General features: G+C 38.4%; 1 protein-coding gene across 2 annotated transcripts in view; it reads left to right on the top strand.

Annotated features, from left to right (window-relative positions):
- Positions 1–18,079, top strand: part of EDIL3 (EGF like repeats and discoidin domains 3) — a 256,888-nt gene that overhangs the window by 183,750 nt on the left and 55,059 nt on the right. For both annotated transcript variants that reach the window (XM_056325649.1, XM_056325648.1), the window contains 2 exons: positions 13,890–14,045; positions 15,123–15,267. In XM_056325649.1, coding sequence (XP_056181624.1) covers positions 13,890–14,045; positions 15,123–15,267 — 301 coding nt within the window. The remainder of the gene's footprint in view (positions 1–13,889; positions 14,046–15,122; positions 15,268–18,079) is intronic.

Below are 18,079 nucleotides of genomic sequence, written 5' to 3'. Positions count from 1 at the left end.
AGCCTTGCTCCTCTAGTCTTTTGGAGTAGGTATCGTCTTTTTGTTCAGCAAATAGTACCACCGCAGTGGGTCCTTGCTCAACAGATGAACCTTCCTAGATGTTGATATGCCTGAGAACAGTAAGACATACCACCTGTGCCGGGGAGCCTGGCGTGGAGAAGGAGCTCACAGCAGAGTTTCGGCAGCTCCTGCAGGCTGGGCTGGGTTGGGTGGTCAATGCACCGGGGAGTCCTAAGACTTTCAACCTCAAAAATACATGATAGATGTCATTGTTAAGAGGATTCCTGCCTGATGATGCAAAAATTTTAATGGTGTACAAAAGACTACCACCTCTTTTTTAAGTGCTTTTTTTAGTCTTTTGGACATGGAAGTTGTTTTTACAAGGTCAGTATTAATCCACAGCCACCAACAGTAGATTAGAGTATACCTTACATCTGGAGAATATTAAGAAAATTAACTAATTACTGTGCATCATACCACTGTGTGGGAGCTATGATTGAACACCTGAACTGTTGCTGGAGACTGTTGTATGTAAATGTAAGTTATTACATAGAAAAAAAAAATCTTATGTCTCATTAAAATAGCAGGAACCATTTCACCAGAGACATCAGTATGGTTACCAATTGGTTTTTAAATAAAATATTCAAATATTTAATTTTGTTATTGTGAGAAGAAGGAGGATTCATTTATGAAACAGCTGGACTGCTCAGTTTGGTTACAGAATCAAAAACTTGGAAATGAAGTTAGTTCAGGTTGAGTAGTTAGCTTTTCCACCCTGTTTTTTTATTGCATACAAAAATATACAAAATTTCTATTTGGGGGTGGGTTTTGTCTTAAAAGAATTAATCCTTTTCCAGCTCTAATTCACATTTTTATTCTTTTTGGGGGACAATTTTTGCATGTCAAATATGATGTCAAAATGGAAAAGCTACAAGTCTTATTTAGAATATATGAAAAGAGCATTCTTAATTCTAGCATTTTTCTAATTTCTTCCCTAAATGGCTTTTCTGAAACTATATGCTAAAGTTCAGATGAAACTCCATATTTTGAGATACAACAGTTTGATGGAAAAGGTTCCCAAATCCTTACTGGTAATTTGAATATATTAGTATTCTAGTCCAAATTAAAATACATTGGGTTTATTTACTTTTCCCTTCTCAATGCATCTGTTTTAAATAATACTTTTTTCTTTTTTAATAACCTTGCACAGTGTTAAATTTCTTCATTATATTTACTCAAACCCTGACTAAATAGTCTTCCTGTAGAAACTTATTAAAATGGTGGCCTGTGATGGAAAGGGATGTACCCCAGCAGATTCAGGGTAAAATTTTTCCCAACATCCCGTGTAATTTAGTATTTTAAGGTCAACTTAGTACAGTTAGAGCCACAAAACTATAGTTCTTATAAAGCTTGTTCCCACAGCAGATATCAGAGTGGTTAATTATGGACATCGGGCATCCCATGAAATACATAGATATACGTTCGGTGCCTTAGCATGCAGTCAACATGCTGCACGGGTGATGGCAACGTGCATCCAGAGAAGATGGAGAATGAGGTCTTCCTTAAGTATTGCCCAAACACAGTGTTCACTAAAAATATATCTGAGAACTAAATAGTGTATTGATGTGTTTTGTTTACGTTAAGATAGCTCAAAATCAGCAGAGTAAGACAAGTATTGTGCAGAACAGTGGTTAGGATACTTGTTTGAGAGAATCTGAATTCTAGTTTCTGCTCCAGAAGCCATGTTGGTACTTTATTTAGTGATTACTGAGAATGCTTTCTTTTTCTTTTTTTTTTCCTTTCCTTTTTTTTCCTTTTTTTCTTTTGAAGTCTAAATATATTGGAATAACATTTTTGGTATGTAGAAGGTATGTTTTTATTTGTAGCTTAATTTAGTTTTACACAAGTGTCTCCCACACTACCTATGGCTTCAGTCCCACTTCTGGTGCTCAGCATCACATTTTTGGTGCTTCATGTCCCTAATACTGGCATAATTAATTGTGTGTCTGTGATTCTCACAAACCTAATCATAACTACTGTCACACACACACACACACACACACACACACAAAAACCCACACCAAAAAATGTACTTAAAGACTTTCTAAGTTCCATCATTCTTATCTTTCTAAGACTAAGTTCCATCATTCTTATCTCCAAGCAAGAATCAATGAAGTGTCGGGGTTTTTTTCTCAACAAAAGGCAAGGAAAAAAATTAGCATCTTCCACATCAAGAACTTCCAAAGAGCAGGTATACACCAGGTGATAGCTATTTGCCAATAAAATGATAAAACCCAAAATACACAGAGGCCTTTCAGAACATTCATTCCAACATCTGTTAGTAAGGGTTCTAAGCAAACTACCATCTGTCAAACCATTCATTTTGTCAAAGTTCATTTCCTCATTCATGAGCACTGTTGTATCAGCTTCCAAAAATACCTGTCATCATAGATTAAATATTTAATATTCCTTAATATAGCTCTCAGCTTAGTATAATGTGTCTAACTGAACCTTGTGAAATACAGTCTCACAGTCATCATGTAAGGTGACTCGAACCATATAGGAAGACTTAATCTGCTAAATTAAATGCTGAAAAAAACTATTAAAGCTCTGCATTTTTTGTCAGTTCTCCAGTATTTGACTTAATATCATAGAAGAATTTCCTTGGGGGATATTGGTGAGTACCTGAAAGTCCTCGGCAGGGAAGAACAGAAACTAATAATGTAAGTACAATTGAATTTTCTCAAAACTATCCTACATAGGGACTTTTGAACTGCAGGAAATAAAGAGATCTTCAGCTGGTCAAAGTCTGCCATAAGTTCACTGACTTCAGTAAACTCAATACCAATGTCTACTAGCTGCAAATCTCCCTCAACATCTATACAATTAGCTTACAGGCTAAAAATATAATTTATGTGCTCAAAGCAGAAGAAAACATAAGGACTGGGAGCCTATTTCTTAGAGTAATCATCTAGATACTCCCTTGTGTCCCATATCTTGGCATCTATTTGGTATCATATCTCCTAGTTTCATTCTTTGTATACACAAACACCCACACACAGACATATTCAAACAACTTTTGACTGAGGGTTTGGATACACGAAAGCAGTCAGTTCAGAGTTAGCATCCCCATGGCAACTGAAATGATGCTGTTACGAACACTACCCATAACACGCTTTCTCAACCTGCGTGCCAGCGTTCTTTAATCACCCCAAGTAATATGGCTGAAGGACTGAAGTAACAGTACTTTTAAACACATTATTTCATGTGTCTGTATCACTGTCTATTTTGACTTCATGGTTTTTCACATTTACCATCCTGATATTAAAAGTAATCAAACCAGCAAGCGGTGATGCACCGAAATAAGCAAATATGTGTCTGTCTGGCTTCTTGCGTCAGTTGCATGTGGAGATGCCCCAACACCTATGTGGTGGCTCAGCAAGTGTAATTGAGTGATGTGTGGGCATGACAGTCCTCCTCTGGAGTGAACAGCGTCTATGCCTGTAAGACTATATTATGCTGATGTGCGATAGTCAAACAAGTCATATTTTATGTTGTATACACTAACTTTCAAAACCAGCAAAGCAAATTATATTCGCTTACAGTTGTTCTTCTGCTAGGCTTGACTTCTAGAAAGAAAGCTGTTTCAAGTTACTTCATTACAGCTGAGGTTCAGGAAACAAATTTTTTTAAAAAAAAAAAAAAGTAAAAATACATGCCAATATATTAAGAATTTTTTTGTTGTGGTACAGAGTACAGAGATGTATATACACTTACTTCTGTGTTGATGGCCCCAGAGGAGTACATATATGCTGAGTTCATATAGAATCATGGAATCATTTAGGTTGCAAAAGACCTTTAAAATTATTGAGTCCAACCATAAACCCAGCAGCAGCTAGTCCACCACCAAGCCATGTCCCTAAGCACCACATCTACATGGCTATGAAACACCTCCAGTGATGGTGACTCAGCCACCTCCCTGGGCAGCCTGTTCCAGTACTTGACAACCCTTTCCGTGAAGAAAATTTTCATAATCCAACCTAAACCTCCACTAGCACAACTTGAGGCTGTTTCCTCTTGTCCTGTCACTTGTTTCTTGGGAGAAGAGACCGACCCCCACCTACCTACAGCCCCCTGTCAGGCAGCTGTAGAGAGTGATAAGGCCCCCCCTGAGCCTCCTCTTCTCCAGACTAAACCACCCCAGATCCCTCAGCCGCTCCTCAGAAGGCTTGTGGATCATTAGAGGTAGATCACAGAAGTGCAGAGCAATCTGCAGGGTGAAAATAAAGGCAAAGCCTTGGTACAGCTGTAGCTGTAGAGAAGCAAATAAGCAGTCCCTAGCTGCACCTCCATGTTTCTCTGCTGTTTTACAGCTGGTGGAGAAAAGTTACTGTTTTATGTAGGCTGTTGGAAGTACTTCCAATACTTCCAGACACTTCCAGACACTTCCAGCACCATGATACTGCAGCAGAAAACAAGAGCTAAACGAAACTCATACTCTTTGACCTCCCCTGGAAATGAGGACATGCGCTTGTCATCTGAAAGATCTTCTAATTTCAGTGGAACATCAGTTATGTGGACTGAAAAAGATGAGTGTATTTTATTCTTGCACTCTTACAACCTTCTTATTCCATGAATGGTTAAGAAAGAGAAACAATCATTCAAGTCTTTGTGAGACTTCTTACATTTTGAGGGGGTTTTTCCTTTGTCTATTGCAAAACTAAGCAACATTTAATGTTTTTAACCTAATCTATTGCCTGCCAATTTTTGTAGAAGGAAAAAGTATTTTGAGGAAAAATGCAGAGATAATTAGAATGATTGGAGTCTCACTGAAGGGTAACTTTTTGTGTTCATGTATCAACTTTTTTCTGTTGATTCTTATTTTCAAGAGATAATGAAATATACATTATGAGTGTGTTTGTTGTGATTCAAGCAATATTGAGACAATTTCTTAAGGTTCAGGAGGGATTAATCATTTGAGCCAACTTTCTGTTTTCTCTAATAGCTTCTGTGGGTGGAGAAATCATTTGAGTGGCATAGTCCTTTCAGCAGTCACAAAGCCATCTGTCCCCTGTGTGCTTACCAAACCACATCTCCACTCCACTTGTGTCCATCTACAAACCTTGGCCTCTACCCTGACACAACCAGTCTCATGGCAACTGACAGATTATTCTTCAGGGTGACGATATGTGTGAAGGATTGCTTTCACAGACGCTTATTTTCCCATTTGACTTTCCCTCAAAAATTTTGTCACAATGTGAACCCTGTCTAACAGTTGCCCTAAATATGAGCAGCATTACCAGATCAGTCAGAAGTCCTAGTTATAGCTGGAACTTCAATGTGTTTTGCGTCCTCTATCAACTGACAACTAAAAAGACTCTGCACTAACTAGAAAAGGTATTTGCAGGTAGCTGGGAAGAGCAAAAGGTTGGTATGGTCAGCGTAAAGCCAGCTGTGGCTGCCAGGCTCCTTGGCAAAGAAGGTTTTAACTAGTTATGTGATGATTAGGATTATCTTAACCAAGGAAGAAAGGGGATAAATTATTACCAGTGTTATGAAAATTGAAATACCGCATTGTGAGTTGTTTAGCAACTGAACATGGCATTTAATTACTGGCTAAGGAATGGTAGCTGAAGTGTGATAGCATGAGAAGTCTTACTCACCAGGAGTCTGCAAACACTGATCTACTGTGCCACTTGTTCCTCAGTAGATTCCTTGCAAAACGTTCAGACCTCATTTGAATTGCGGAATCTGCAGCATCTCCCAAGGGTGGTGTAGCAAGATTACATAGGAAAGGAATTCTGTCCATTGCACAGCCCATGACAATCTGTCCTGCAGAACCACTCTTCAGGTAGACCCTTCCCCTTCCTTTACAGTAGTAATCAGAACAATTTCTGTAGATAAACTCATAAAAAGAAAGCCAAGGTAGTGAACTATCGTTAAGAAGTACTCTCTGCACAGGTTGGTTGTGCACCATTTGTTAGCACTAGTATTGCTTACGGGGTTTATTCTGGTGGAGGAACTAAGTAGCTTTAGTTTCCCGGTGTGTTAAAATGAGCTGGGAATGTGCAATGATCACAAACCCCAGCAGGGTTCTTGCAGTGCCCAGGAAGTCTGATCTCCTGTATCTGTCCTGCTGTTTCAGTTTTTGCTTTAGCTTCCATCATTCAATGGATGGTTTATAACCCCTGGTCAGCTTTAATATTCAAAACCAATGAAGAAAATACCTTCATCTGGGCAACAGATGTGTCAAAAATATCTTCATCTGGGCAACAGGTGTGTCAAAAATATCTTCATCCGGGCAACAGATGTCTCACTTTCTAGCACAGTTCCTTCTTAACATTTCCTGGCCTGAGAAGATACACAGGACCTAGACATAGCCCACACTGAAGTCAGAACGGGAATTCTTCCCAGTGGTCCTTATTGGGCTTGATGGCAGGTCATTATTTGTTATCAGGGTTTTTACCAGAGTGCATCTAGAGTGCCTTAAAACCAGAAAGGATACCAATATAAAGTACCTCTGATATTTGCACTGGGCACATGAAGAATTTTCCCTGAGTATATTTTCATGGTGATACTAATATCGCACCTTTTGAATGTATTTCTTTTCCCTAAAGAAAAGGGTTTTCATGTAGGATTAAAAGAAAAGTGCATGCTTGTTTCTGTGACCTCAGACTAACATCCTATCTTCTAACCTCTACAAGCTAGTGATCAAAGCTGTTTTGCAAGTGGAAATACATATAGGTATTTTCTCTGACATTTTTATTTACATATTCTTTGACTGATACTTTAAGAAGTATTCAAGATGTTTTGGGGAAGTTATTTCCAGATATATTAGAACGCAAAAGACAGGAAGAGTATTCACAAGTTCAGAGTATAAGAAGGAATTAATAATAGCAATAAACGACCTTAGTGTTTCTTAGCTAACCTTAAATTTCAGGTAGTTAATACCCATTTAATCAATACTTCGTAAATGAGATGGAATTTTGCTGGGCTACAAACCTCTGAACAACATGAGATTGATTATGGGCCTTTTCTTGAGATGACAGTCTAAACACACCAGTATTTGAATAATTCATATCATCCAGTTAATGGCATTCATAGCAACTACCTTTGGGACTAAAATAATGACTTAATAATAAGAAGAAACAGACTAAGCAAGTTTTTAGTCTGTCTAATTATGTAAACTCTCTGAGGCATAAAGTGAAAATTCTCAACAAAAGCCAAATGAAGTGACTGCTTTTTGGTATTATTCATAACATATGCTCTTCTGTATTAGCATTACATGGGCCAAACAATCCCTGTATTTATATTTTTCATACAAGTAGGGTATAACCTATATGCTGATCTTTTCACAGAAAGGCAAATTAAGTTAGTGGGCCAGTTTGTGTCTCTGATTCATCATGCCTAAATTGGAGCATATGAATAGACGTAGTAAAGATGGCATAGGTGTGTTGCTTTGAGATGGTTGGCTGGGGCTAAGATTGAGTGAACACAGGGAAGACCTGTGGGATGTTTGTTGTTACCACAAGGTATGATACACTGGCGAGGCACTCTGGAAACAATGGTGCTGGAAGGATGAGTTTGCAGAGGATTTAATAGCAAAGTTGTGCAGAGACTTTGCTAGATCTGCATCCACGTAAGTGAAATAAAAAGGTTTTGGGATCAGAAATAATGTGAGTTTTTAGTTGGTTTGACTGCAAGGTACAATTCCACAATCATGTTAGGAATTATTATTTATAAAGTGACCTCTAGCAAATGACTGCGTTAGTTCTCCTAGACTATCACCATTATAAGATAAAACATGTTGGCTTTTCTCCATGTAATAAACCCCCTTCCAGGATGGCAGCAACAGCTGGAGTGCTACCATGGATAAATCACTGCATTACCTAATCTAGATGCTAGTTAAAACACATATCACTGCTACTACGCTGACTGCATTAATGCCCTCAGCTAAATCTGGAGAAGCTCTGCTGACAGTGCTGATTAGGGCAGTAACAAAAAGCCACAGGCAGGCAAGATATATGAGCACCTTATGTCCAGGTGCCAGCAATGCTTTGCAACAGGGAAGATAATAGTAACTGACCTGCTCTGACCTTCCTGCACCTCATCACATGCCAAGTCCTGCTCTGCAGCCCCTTGCTCTTGATGTGACATCAGGGTGAAACAGCAATGTTCAGTCGAGTTCAGGGCTTCTCGTGTTTGAAGATGAAAGAGGAAAAATGGGAGGAAGCCTTCAGGCTCACTAAAATTTCCCAGTATTGAGAGATGCGTGTCATGTTACTCCTTTCCTGATTTTATTATAAACATTTCCATTGGCAAGTGTCCCTGTTCTTCATCAGAAAATGTTTCTGTGTGCGCTTTCTATAAAGCTTTAGCAGAATTATGACTTTTTTTTAAAAAAAAAAAAAAGACAGAAAAATTAAATTTTCATCCTTCAAAACCTGATTAAATCAACAGGGATGGGTTGCTGTAATAAATCGTTGAATGCAAATATGAACTTGATCCCTTATTCAACCCTGGTTTAATATCAGTAACAGTGAGTATTAGTAAAAATATGTATACTTTGTGCTAGAAAGTATAGCAACTTATTTATAGCAATGCTATTGTGTCTCATAACTGAAACAGGTAAACACCATAGCTCTCTGTAAACTGCATTTCTGTTTATGAATGAAGGCTCATGTAGAGCTGCATTTACAGTCTCAGAGACCCAATGTTTCATGAAGGTTTTAATCTAAGCATTTACTGGAAGCTTGCTCTTAAGGTATACTTCAGACAAACCTGTTCTGTATGAAATGTTAGTGGTGTTATTGCTAATAGTGCAGTAACAAATGAGGGGAATCTGGTTATGTATTCTAGCCAGGAGCATCACATATGGTGTCTTCCTAAAGGCACTCCATCTTCTCATTCCTCTTTTCCTCTCCTGCATGTAATAATATAAATGAGACAAACACCACTGATTCTTTTCTCATTTTTGTCAAGTGCATACCTTCTGCACACTGAATATACTTAATATTTGATCACAAATTGAGGAGGAATATGAACTTCTTCCACTGGTGCTCTCCCTAATCCCTGCTGTTCTGTTACATTGACATATTGTGACTGTTAATATAGTCTTTTTTTTTTTTTTTTTTCCAAGAATTCTAAGGTTTATTAAGCATGCCTGGAAGTTATTTTTGGTCTTTGGATTGTTTGTGAAAAACAAGCATGAAGCAGTTCCCTCCAGTGTTATGGTCCTACATTTACTCACACCTAAAAGTAAAGCTGCACACACCGTGCAGACTTGCAGGACTGTTTCTGAATTGCCTTTGAAAATAAGGCATTGCACAATCTACAGGAACTTGTAAAATTACCTTGCTCGTATTGCCGCTTTCTCTTGGGAAAACATTCTTTTTCATTTGTCTTATTTCTGGTATGGATTTTTTCAAGTTCAAGTAAAATCTTCATTGGCTACATCTTCATCAATATAAACAACTGAATGATTAAGCATCCTAAAATGAATTTGTGCAAGTCGTAGCAGACAAAAACATTAGTACACCAGTGAAAATTGTTTAATAGATAATTACTCCTACAGAATCACTGCTGAGAGCTGGAAACGTGGCATGCTGGTTACTTTTTCCCCTCCTGTTGAAAGAGGTCATGACTAACGTGCTGTGATGATAAAAGTAGATTAATCATGGAATCAGGATGATTGTGGTGGTTGAAAGGAACAAGGTTAAAGGAAATTTCAAGGGCTGCTGGGAACTTTTTAAACTGATAGAGCTGATTTTATTCCCCATCTTGTGGACATGCACTGCAGTAAAGGGAGTATGCCTCAAGTGATTTTCTTTTTACTTAGTTTTGGCTACATGGCATAGTATAGAATAGAAGGCACTGAATAACTGGCAGTACATGAATTCAGCCTTTGATAGTATACACAGCACTGACTCTGAGGAGTTGTATCTTGTCCCTCTGCACTGTCTACTAACTTGACTGCCATCCCTGTGCTCTAGCTGACCGTTCTACAATATCATCACAGTGACTTTGCACCATCCACCGTATTTTGTGTAGACATAATCTATTTCTTGTGGCATCATATTTAAATGAATCAATGTCAGACTACTGGCTGTCTTTTACATGCCGTTTTACCTGGGTGGTTCAGTGTTTGACATTTATTCTAGCCCCAGAAAACTTCCTCATTGAAAAGCAAAATCTGTTTGAGGCAGATCCCGTTACTGATGTTAAGCAGCACATTACCCAGGTTTCACAATTTGTGTCATGCCATGAGGATGTAGGGCAACAGGCATCCTCAGATCTGCTTCTGAGCACTGCAGCCAAATCTCTGACTTATGTTGGGTCCCATCGAAATAGGTGCCATGGAAGCTGCTGGGACCCAGGAGCCCTCTCTGAGCTGGGGCTGAGCACAGCTCCATGGACAGGGGCTGACTGTCAAGTCTGAATCTGTTACTCTCAAAATAACCTTAAATGTAAGTGGGGCTGGTAGAACTGATTAGTCTCTTTCTTTTTCCTGTTAGTGGCTTCCTCAAATTTCTATGCAAGTATCTTCTTCTTACATGGTCTTTACTATGCATTAATACGTAAATTACTGGGATAAATCCCTCAAAATACTATTGATCTCCTATCATCCTTGATCTTTTCCCGTTAATCTATGTAATGATAAGGAGGTCTTTATAACTGAATAAGCTATCATCTTTTAAAAAAATAAACGTTAAACTGGTTATCGTGCTGACTTTCACGTCTTTGTTTTAAAACACAGTCACCCATGTAATTAGAATATATAACATTCTGTCCTAGATCTGAATCCACAAAGCAGAGCTTCCTAAGCTGTTTTTCTTCACAACTGCTGCAGAAAAATACCTTTGAAAATGCTTTTAGTGCTAAAAGAGCTAGTTCACATTTCACATGGGGAACTTTGCTTCCCACTGAAGTACATTAAGAAAGAAAGATTTCAGCACCTGCTTTGTTATAGTCATTGCACTGTTGTAATATTTTGAGTTTTGCAAAGCTCTGACTTGAAAAATTTAAAAGACATACAAGAACCCGTACACAAAGTGCCAATTAATTCCTGGTATATCCATATGCACTTCAAGGAGCTACCACAGGCATGACGTTAGCCCCATGGGGATTTTGCTTGCAAGCAAGCTGCGGGGATTTGAAAGCATTTCCCCCTGCCCCCTTCACTGGGATTTTCCTGCAAACATTGACAGATTATGTAGACCTAATTGCAAAATACAGTATCTTGTATTTATTTCCTGTGTTATATCAAGCTCAATATTGCTTAAAGCCAAAGCTCAGTTTGTGACTCATCAGAATACGGATACTGATCAAGAAAGCCTCTAAAAGGCAAGATTCTCTCTGTTAGAGAAGTAAATAAGATTGTATAGCTTATTTGTGCAGTTATCTGGATAAGCATATAGAGCAGGCTGGTATATAGCAGAAAAAAGGTAGGCTTTTTACCTCCCGAAACTCAAAGAACACAGGTTAAACAATATGTATATTAAATTAGTATTTAAAATTTAAATTGTTTTGGTTTCATTTTTATGATTATCTGAAAATATTATTAATTATTAATTAACTATTAAAATTATTATTAAATCTTTCCTTTATGCAGTAGAAAGTTGTTTTTTTAATATAAAAAAGATTCTACTTTCAACTACGGTATTAAACTCTGACAGATTACTTTTGGGTGGGTTTATTGTCATTGTTTTGCTTCTTGAAGTACAGTGGTTGATTTGTTGTGCATTAGAGATGGACGCTAGGGCATGGAAAGGAGCCAGTGCGGGAACATAGCATACAGTTATATCTTCCTTTTCCCAAACAATGAAATGTGAAGACACTACTAGTAAGTACATGCAAAAGGCAAATAATCAATGGCTGGTTTCTGTTTCACTATGCCTTCTGATTTGTTTTTGGAGATGGTATCCTTTCACTATGAACAATTTTGTGAATATATGAAAAATTGTTTTACTTGCTTGTTTATTAATATTCTGAAATTCTGTATATAGAGTGAAATCTATAGAAGAGATGCCTGTCTGGTTACTATTCTATGTTAAATACATTTTTAAATATAGTTAGAGGGCTGATAGTGGTCTCTGGAGCTGTCCTCTTTCAAATTATAATGTTGTTTGGTTTTTTTCTTTTTTTCCCTCCTCTGGGAGACGTGGAATGGGGGAAAAGAAGGGTTACCAAGACTGTAAAAAGGCCTGAACCTCTTCCCGTTTATACCTGTTTAAATTCCTGGTGTGAATCCATTCCCCCCCATTGCAATTAGAAATGCTCCAGAGTTTTCCTGGTATATGTGAGAAAGATCCTGTGAAAAATCTTCATCTTTTACAGGCAGCTTCTCCTCTCTCAATGGGTCTTAACCTCTCATACCCATTAATTTCTCATAGGGAGAACTATGGTAAAACTATATTGAAATTTCTTTTGCCTGAAGAAGAAAAACGTGAAGCCCAACTATTTCAGATAAGTAGCAGAGAAATACCTAGACTCCCTCAAAAAAACAGCAGTAAAATTCTGTCTTTCTCCACTTTCCTATTGTGTATACGGTAAAATATTGAAACACTGAAGTTTGATCATCTTGAGGTCTTAAAAGATGCTAGATTACATTACAAAGTGAGAGAAAACTTGAGACCACACTGTAAAGAATATTGGGCAAAGTATTTGGACAGCAGATACCTGATCTGTCTCCTGTATATTCCATATATATAATATATATAATATAATACCATATTCCTGTACTGGGGTGGCTGTCCCAAACAGTAGGGATTGCACCAGGTCAGCTCCATGAACTAGGGAGCACAGGTAAGATCTGCTTGGAGGATGCAAGTACTAATATAGTTTAACGTATTATTTACATTTTCCCAGCTATTTACTCTCTGGTGTTTCCATTTGTCTCCTTCTATCACACATCTGCCTGCATCTTCGCACAATGTACAGTACGACAGCTATTTCTTAAGCTTCATTTGGTGCAAAAGTTGCAGGCTTCAGCTGCCTGCCCGCGAGAGGGTAGGCGTGCAAGTGCCACAGATTGCTTCATGATTGACTTCGTTGCCGGGACCAATGCCAGCACTGTTTTATTTGAATATCACATTCTGAATGTTGTGAGAATGTAGTTGGCTTTCCCTTCATAGATGGTTAAAGGCGGCAGAATGAACGCTGTCTGAGTATTTTTGAACTGTCTGTGCATCTTCATATTGTATTTCAGGGTGTTGAGATCAACTCAGACAAATACAGAAGAAATGTTCGTATCCATTGACCGCCATTGGTATTTTGCTATTGACTGTTTTGGGATTAGTATTTCAGTCATGATCTTCAGATATATGAATTTTCAGCGAGAGTTGAGAAAAGGTCTATTTGTTTGCTTTACAGATCATCCATGTATTTTTACTTTCAGAAAGAAATTTAGTCTGAAGTTAGTTTAGACACTTTTGTATAGGTTTGTAAATTGGCTTCGTATAGAACAGCAGGTTCAGCCTTTGCTAAATTACTGCACTGTTGCATTTCCTTTTTAGAAAGGAAATATATAGCAGTAATCCTATATACCAGTAATGTTATATCCTGATAATACTCCAGTAATATCTTGTGCATCAGTTATATATATCTGTATTTGTGTGTACACATACACATGAAGACATAAGCATAGTACAGACTTTTGGTTCAGTTTTTTTCCTTTATTTATGTGCATATGTACATGAAATGAATGGAAGTTAAAAGGAATTAATGCAAGTGTAAAGGTAGTAATTTCAATGCTACAGCTATGTGCGTTTTTTTCCCTTCTGCCATTAAAAATAAAAATAGTAGCAATTTAAAAAAAAGGAATCAGGGGAATCTAGAATCAGAATTGTGTCCTTCAGATTGTTAGTGATAACATTTTACTGTTATTTCAGATAAACCTGCAGAAGAAGATGCGGGTAACTGGAGTTATAACTCAAGGTGCTAAGAGGATTGGAAGTCCAGAATATGTAAAATCTTACAAAATTGCATACAGTAATGATGGGAAGTCGTGGACAATGTACAAAGTAAAAGGCACAAATGAAGATACGGTAAGATTAAGTCATCATTAAGTATATGAATGTATCTTATGGTTTAGCTGCCTGCAGAAGTATGAGGTATCTCTAGCCGATAAGCATAATTGCCTGATAGTATGATGTAGGTTGCCTTGTTATTATTTTTCTCTGAAAGAAAAAAACAATAAATTTGCACTTCTGCTAAGAATTTCTTATACTTTAATTGATGGTTGTATAAATATTATGTCCCAAGGCTAGAATAATCCTGTTTATTGCACTTAACTGATTTTCATTTTAATTAGTTTACCAGTAATTACTCATTACTCCGTTTTCAGTTTAGTTTTATTACATTGGCAGATTAGTGTTAACCCTTAAAAGCACAGAATCCATTCATATATGCTAACGCCTGTACCGCACGCACAATATCGTCCAGTGGGAAGTATGTGTTTACAGTTTATAGTTACTACTTATTCTATACAGAGCAGCAAAAATCCCTCTACTGTGTAAGGTAAGATAGAACTGAGGCACCCTGCAGCATTGGACATATTTCCTTTATTAGGAAATGAAAATGCTGTGTGAAGAGGTGTATAATGAGGGAAGAAAACAAAGTACGGGCATATCTGGTTGGAGTGAAGAGCTAATGGAAGAATGCTTATAGGTTTAATTCAGCTCCCCTTGCGATCAGTGGGCGGGTTACGCTGCACTTCAGTGGGAGTTGGATCAGGTTTTGAAGTAGAGGGGAAAAAATAAATGTCAGTCAGCATAAATAATTGCAGGCTAAATTGAACTGGGACTATTTAATACACTAATTAGAAAAGAAGACATAATCTAGTTGCATTAGTGGCTTCAGTTTCTAGGACTGACAAAATAGAGGTCCTGGTTCAACACAGGAGGCAAATGCATGCCGACGCAAACAAATGGCAGAATGTTTTGCTTAAAGGCTTGTATGCTGGGCATTAGGAATGATAAAACAACCTCTGTTTGGGGAAGGCTTGCAGAGAAATGTGCAGGGACAGTCAGAAGAACAATGCACATATCTCAGAGGTATGGAAATGAACTGAACCTTCAGTAATCCCCCTGGCACATTTTTAGGAATATGTCATTTTATCACAGGTGTTCCGTGGGAATGTGGACAACAACACCCCGTACGCTAACTCCTTCACTCCTCCAATTAAGTCACAGTACATACGGCTGTACCCTCAGGTGTGCAGAAGACACTGCACGTTGAGAATGGAACTTCTTGGCTGTGAACTCTCAGGTGGGTTTCCTGCAATCACCACCACCACCACCCCCCACCCACCCCCCGAAGTCAATCATCAATAGGCACATTTCTGTGCCCAAGCGCTAAATCATGTGCATTTTGTTTCTGGTGAAAGGCAATTGGCAGGCCTGAGTTTATTTATCCACTGTTACTTATCTCTTTTTATGTAAATTATTTAAGCAGCAGCGCTCACCTAAGTGATACAAGTGACAGCAGTTGCTTGCAGTGGGGCAGTAATAGTAGTAATATCAAGTGGTAGCATCCTAATAATACGTTGTAAATTTTTCTGTGCACGTTGGCCTCCAATTACATGCAACCTAGAAAAGGTCATTTATAGCAGTTTTACTAGGTAACAACAGCTATCAGGACCCATAACCTTACAGCCTAAGCAGACCATGAGACAGAGTGTCACAGTTACACTCAGCACAGCCTGAACTAAGCGCTGAAAATGGTTTCTGAGAGCTGAAGTTGTTTGTGCAGTGCTGCACAGCAGAGTCATGGCAGAAGCAAGCATCACAGCTGATTTGGGTAATTTCTCTTGGCTGCTGGGTGACCATGCCGATGTGCTGTGTGAGATCCTTAGAGGCACAAGGATGCTTCAGCTGCCATCAAGGACCACTCTAAGTGCAGTAAGATATATTTTGCTGGGCTGCTTTAGTCAAGATTTAAGTTTAGACTTGTTTTGTGGATTTCTAGCAGAAGCAGGTATTGCATCTAGTAGCTACGAAGTAAATGAACAAGTGGAGCCACTATAAACCCTCTTAAGGTAGTAGCAGAAGCTATAGCTCATAAACGTAAATGCTGACCTCCAGCCACTCTCTGCAAGAGCCATGTTCCCTTACAAATTCAGTAAAGCATGTAAATTTTTTATCTTTTTCAACAGATCAACCTTTTACCGGTAGGAGTGCTCCACTGAATTCATTTACGAATGATTTTTATGTGGCTGCCTGCTTACTGCACAAAAAATAGTCATCCAGTTCACGAATGATATATCAAAAGCAGGAGTTAAATAATTCTCAGTCCTCTAGTGGCATCAAAACCAGATTCAGAAATGAAAAGTTAATGCATTAATCTCACTGTAGCCCTTTTCCAATATAGATAGGTTTGAGAGTAAATAGCAAATTCTGTCTAGCTGCTTTAGGCTATTAGATTTTATTTTTTTTTTTTATGTCTTCCATTTCTGGAACCACAATTTAGAGTAAGTCCTTGCCAGAATGACCAGGAATTGTTTTGCTCAAAGAACTGTGAAAGCTACTGAAATTAATTCATTTCAGTGGTCTCCTAACAGTTTCAAGGTCATCATTTCTTAGAACTGCAGGCAGCCAAGCCTCAGCAGAACAATTTCAATCTTACCGAAAGAAGAGTGTAATTATACATAATGACAGACTAATTCACTCTAATTCCAGGTGGTCTGTCTTAGGCAGAAAAACACTTTGAGAGGTCTGGCTTCTCTAACATGTCCTGGTGCTAGAGAAGAGTCACTACTGAACAGAGGAAGGCTGTCTTGCAGCACCAGATCATGATAAAAACTAAAGGTTTTTTAGGACAAACTTCAGCAAAATGTTCAGTATCATCTGCTCTAGGCTCATAAATAGCTTCACTTATCAGGACCTATGGTCAGATCTTATTGAAACCACGATCAATGCTATCAGTGCTTGTGGAGTTGGCCATCAATAAATTAGGCATTAATTTTCATGGCCTTGTGTTCCTGCTTTACTTGTGTTTTGTGCATCTCTGTGTTGTAAATTCCCATTCTTTCGTAGCGTATTGATGTGGGCAGAGAAACAGATCACAGCTAGTGTTTACTACCATGCCTTTATTCATTAAGCTGTTATTAATAGTAGCATCAAGGTGTTGTTTTTAAAAACTGATAACTGTTCACACATATTGTGCTATAACCCCAGCCAGCAGCAAACTACCACGCAACTGCTCACTTACTCCCTTCCCCTTGTGGGAATGGAAGGAGAATCGGAAAAAGGTAAAACCCGGGAGCTGAGATAAAAACAGCTCAATAATTGAAATACATTATTAAAATTGTGTTGTTATTATTGTTATTGTTATTATATTTAATAAATTAATAATACTAATGAAAAGGGAGATAACAAAAAAAGATAAATAAAACTCAATAAGGAAACAAATGATGCACAATACAGTTGCTCACCACCTGCTGACCAATGCCCAGCCAGTCCTCAGGCAGCGACCACGCACCCCGGGCCAGCTCCCCAAAGCTCATATGCTGAGCAGGACGTTTTGTGGTACGGAATATCCCTTTGGCTAGGGCTCAGCTGCCCTGGCTGTGTCCCCTCCCAGCTCCTTGCGCCTCTCCAGCCTTCTCACTGGCAGGGCATGAGCAGCTGAAAAGTCCTCAACTTAGTGTAAGCATTGCCTAGCAACAACAAAAAAAAATCAGTGTGTTATCAACATTAATCTCATACTAAATCCAAAGCACAGCACTGTACCAACTACTAGGAAGAAAATGAATTCCGTCCCAGTCGAAACCAGGACAGCACAACAGAGTCACTTACTTGTGCAGTTCACTCACATGCTCAAATATCTGCATATAGCAGCCTCTGCCTTCTTGCACGTGTCCCTGTCATACGTTGTTGGTGCTCGTGTATGTTGGTGGCTGTGTACCAATTCAGCAAATTCTTGGTGTTCTGAGTTTGTTAGTTCTTGCAAAGGGATGCTGGTCCCCAGATCTTAACCATCCTTGTGAGACTCATAGCATCTCCTGAGCATGTAATTTTCCTCTTTTTGGAGTGTTGCCTGGTAACTCTTTCTCTATTCTAACAGTACCTTAGGTACCATT

This window comes from Falco biarmicus, chromosome Z (assembly GCF_023638135.1).
Source record: "Falco biarmicus isolate bFalBia1 chromosome Z, bFalBia1.pri, whole genome shotgun sequence".
Classification (NCBI taxonomy): domain Eukaryota; kingdom Metazoa; phylum Chordata; class Aves; order Falconiformes; family Falconidae; genus Falco; species Falco biarmicus.
This window is presented reverse-complemented; position numbering and strand designations above follow the sequence as displayed.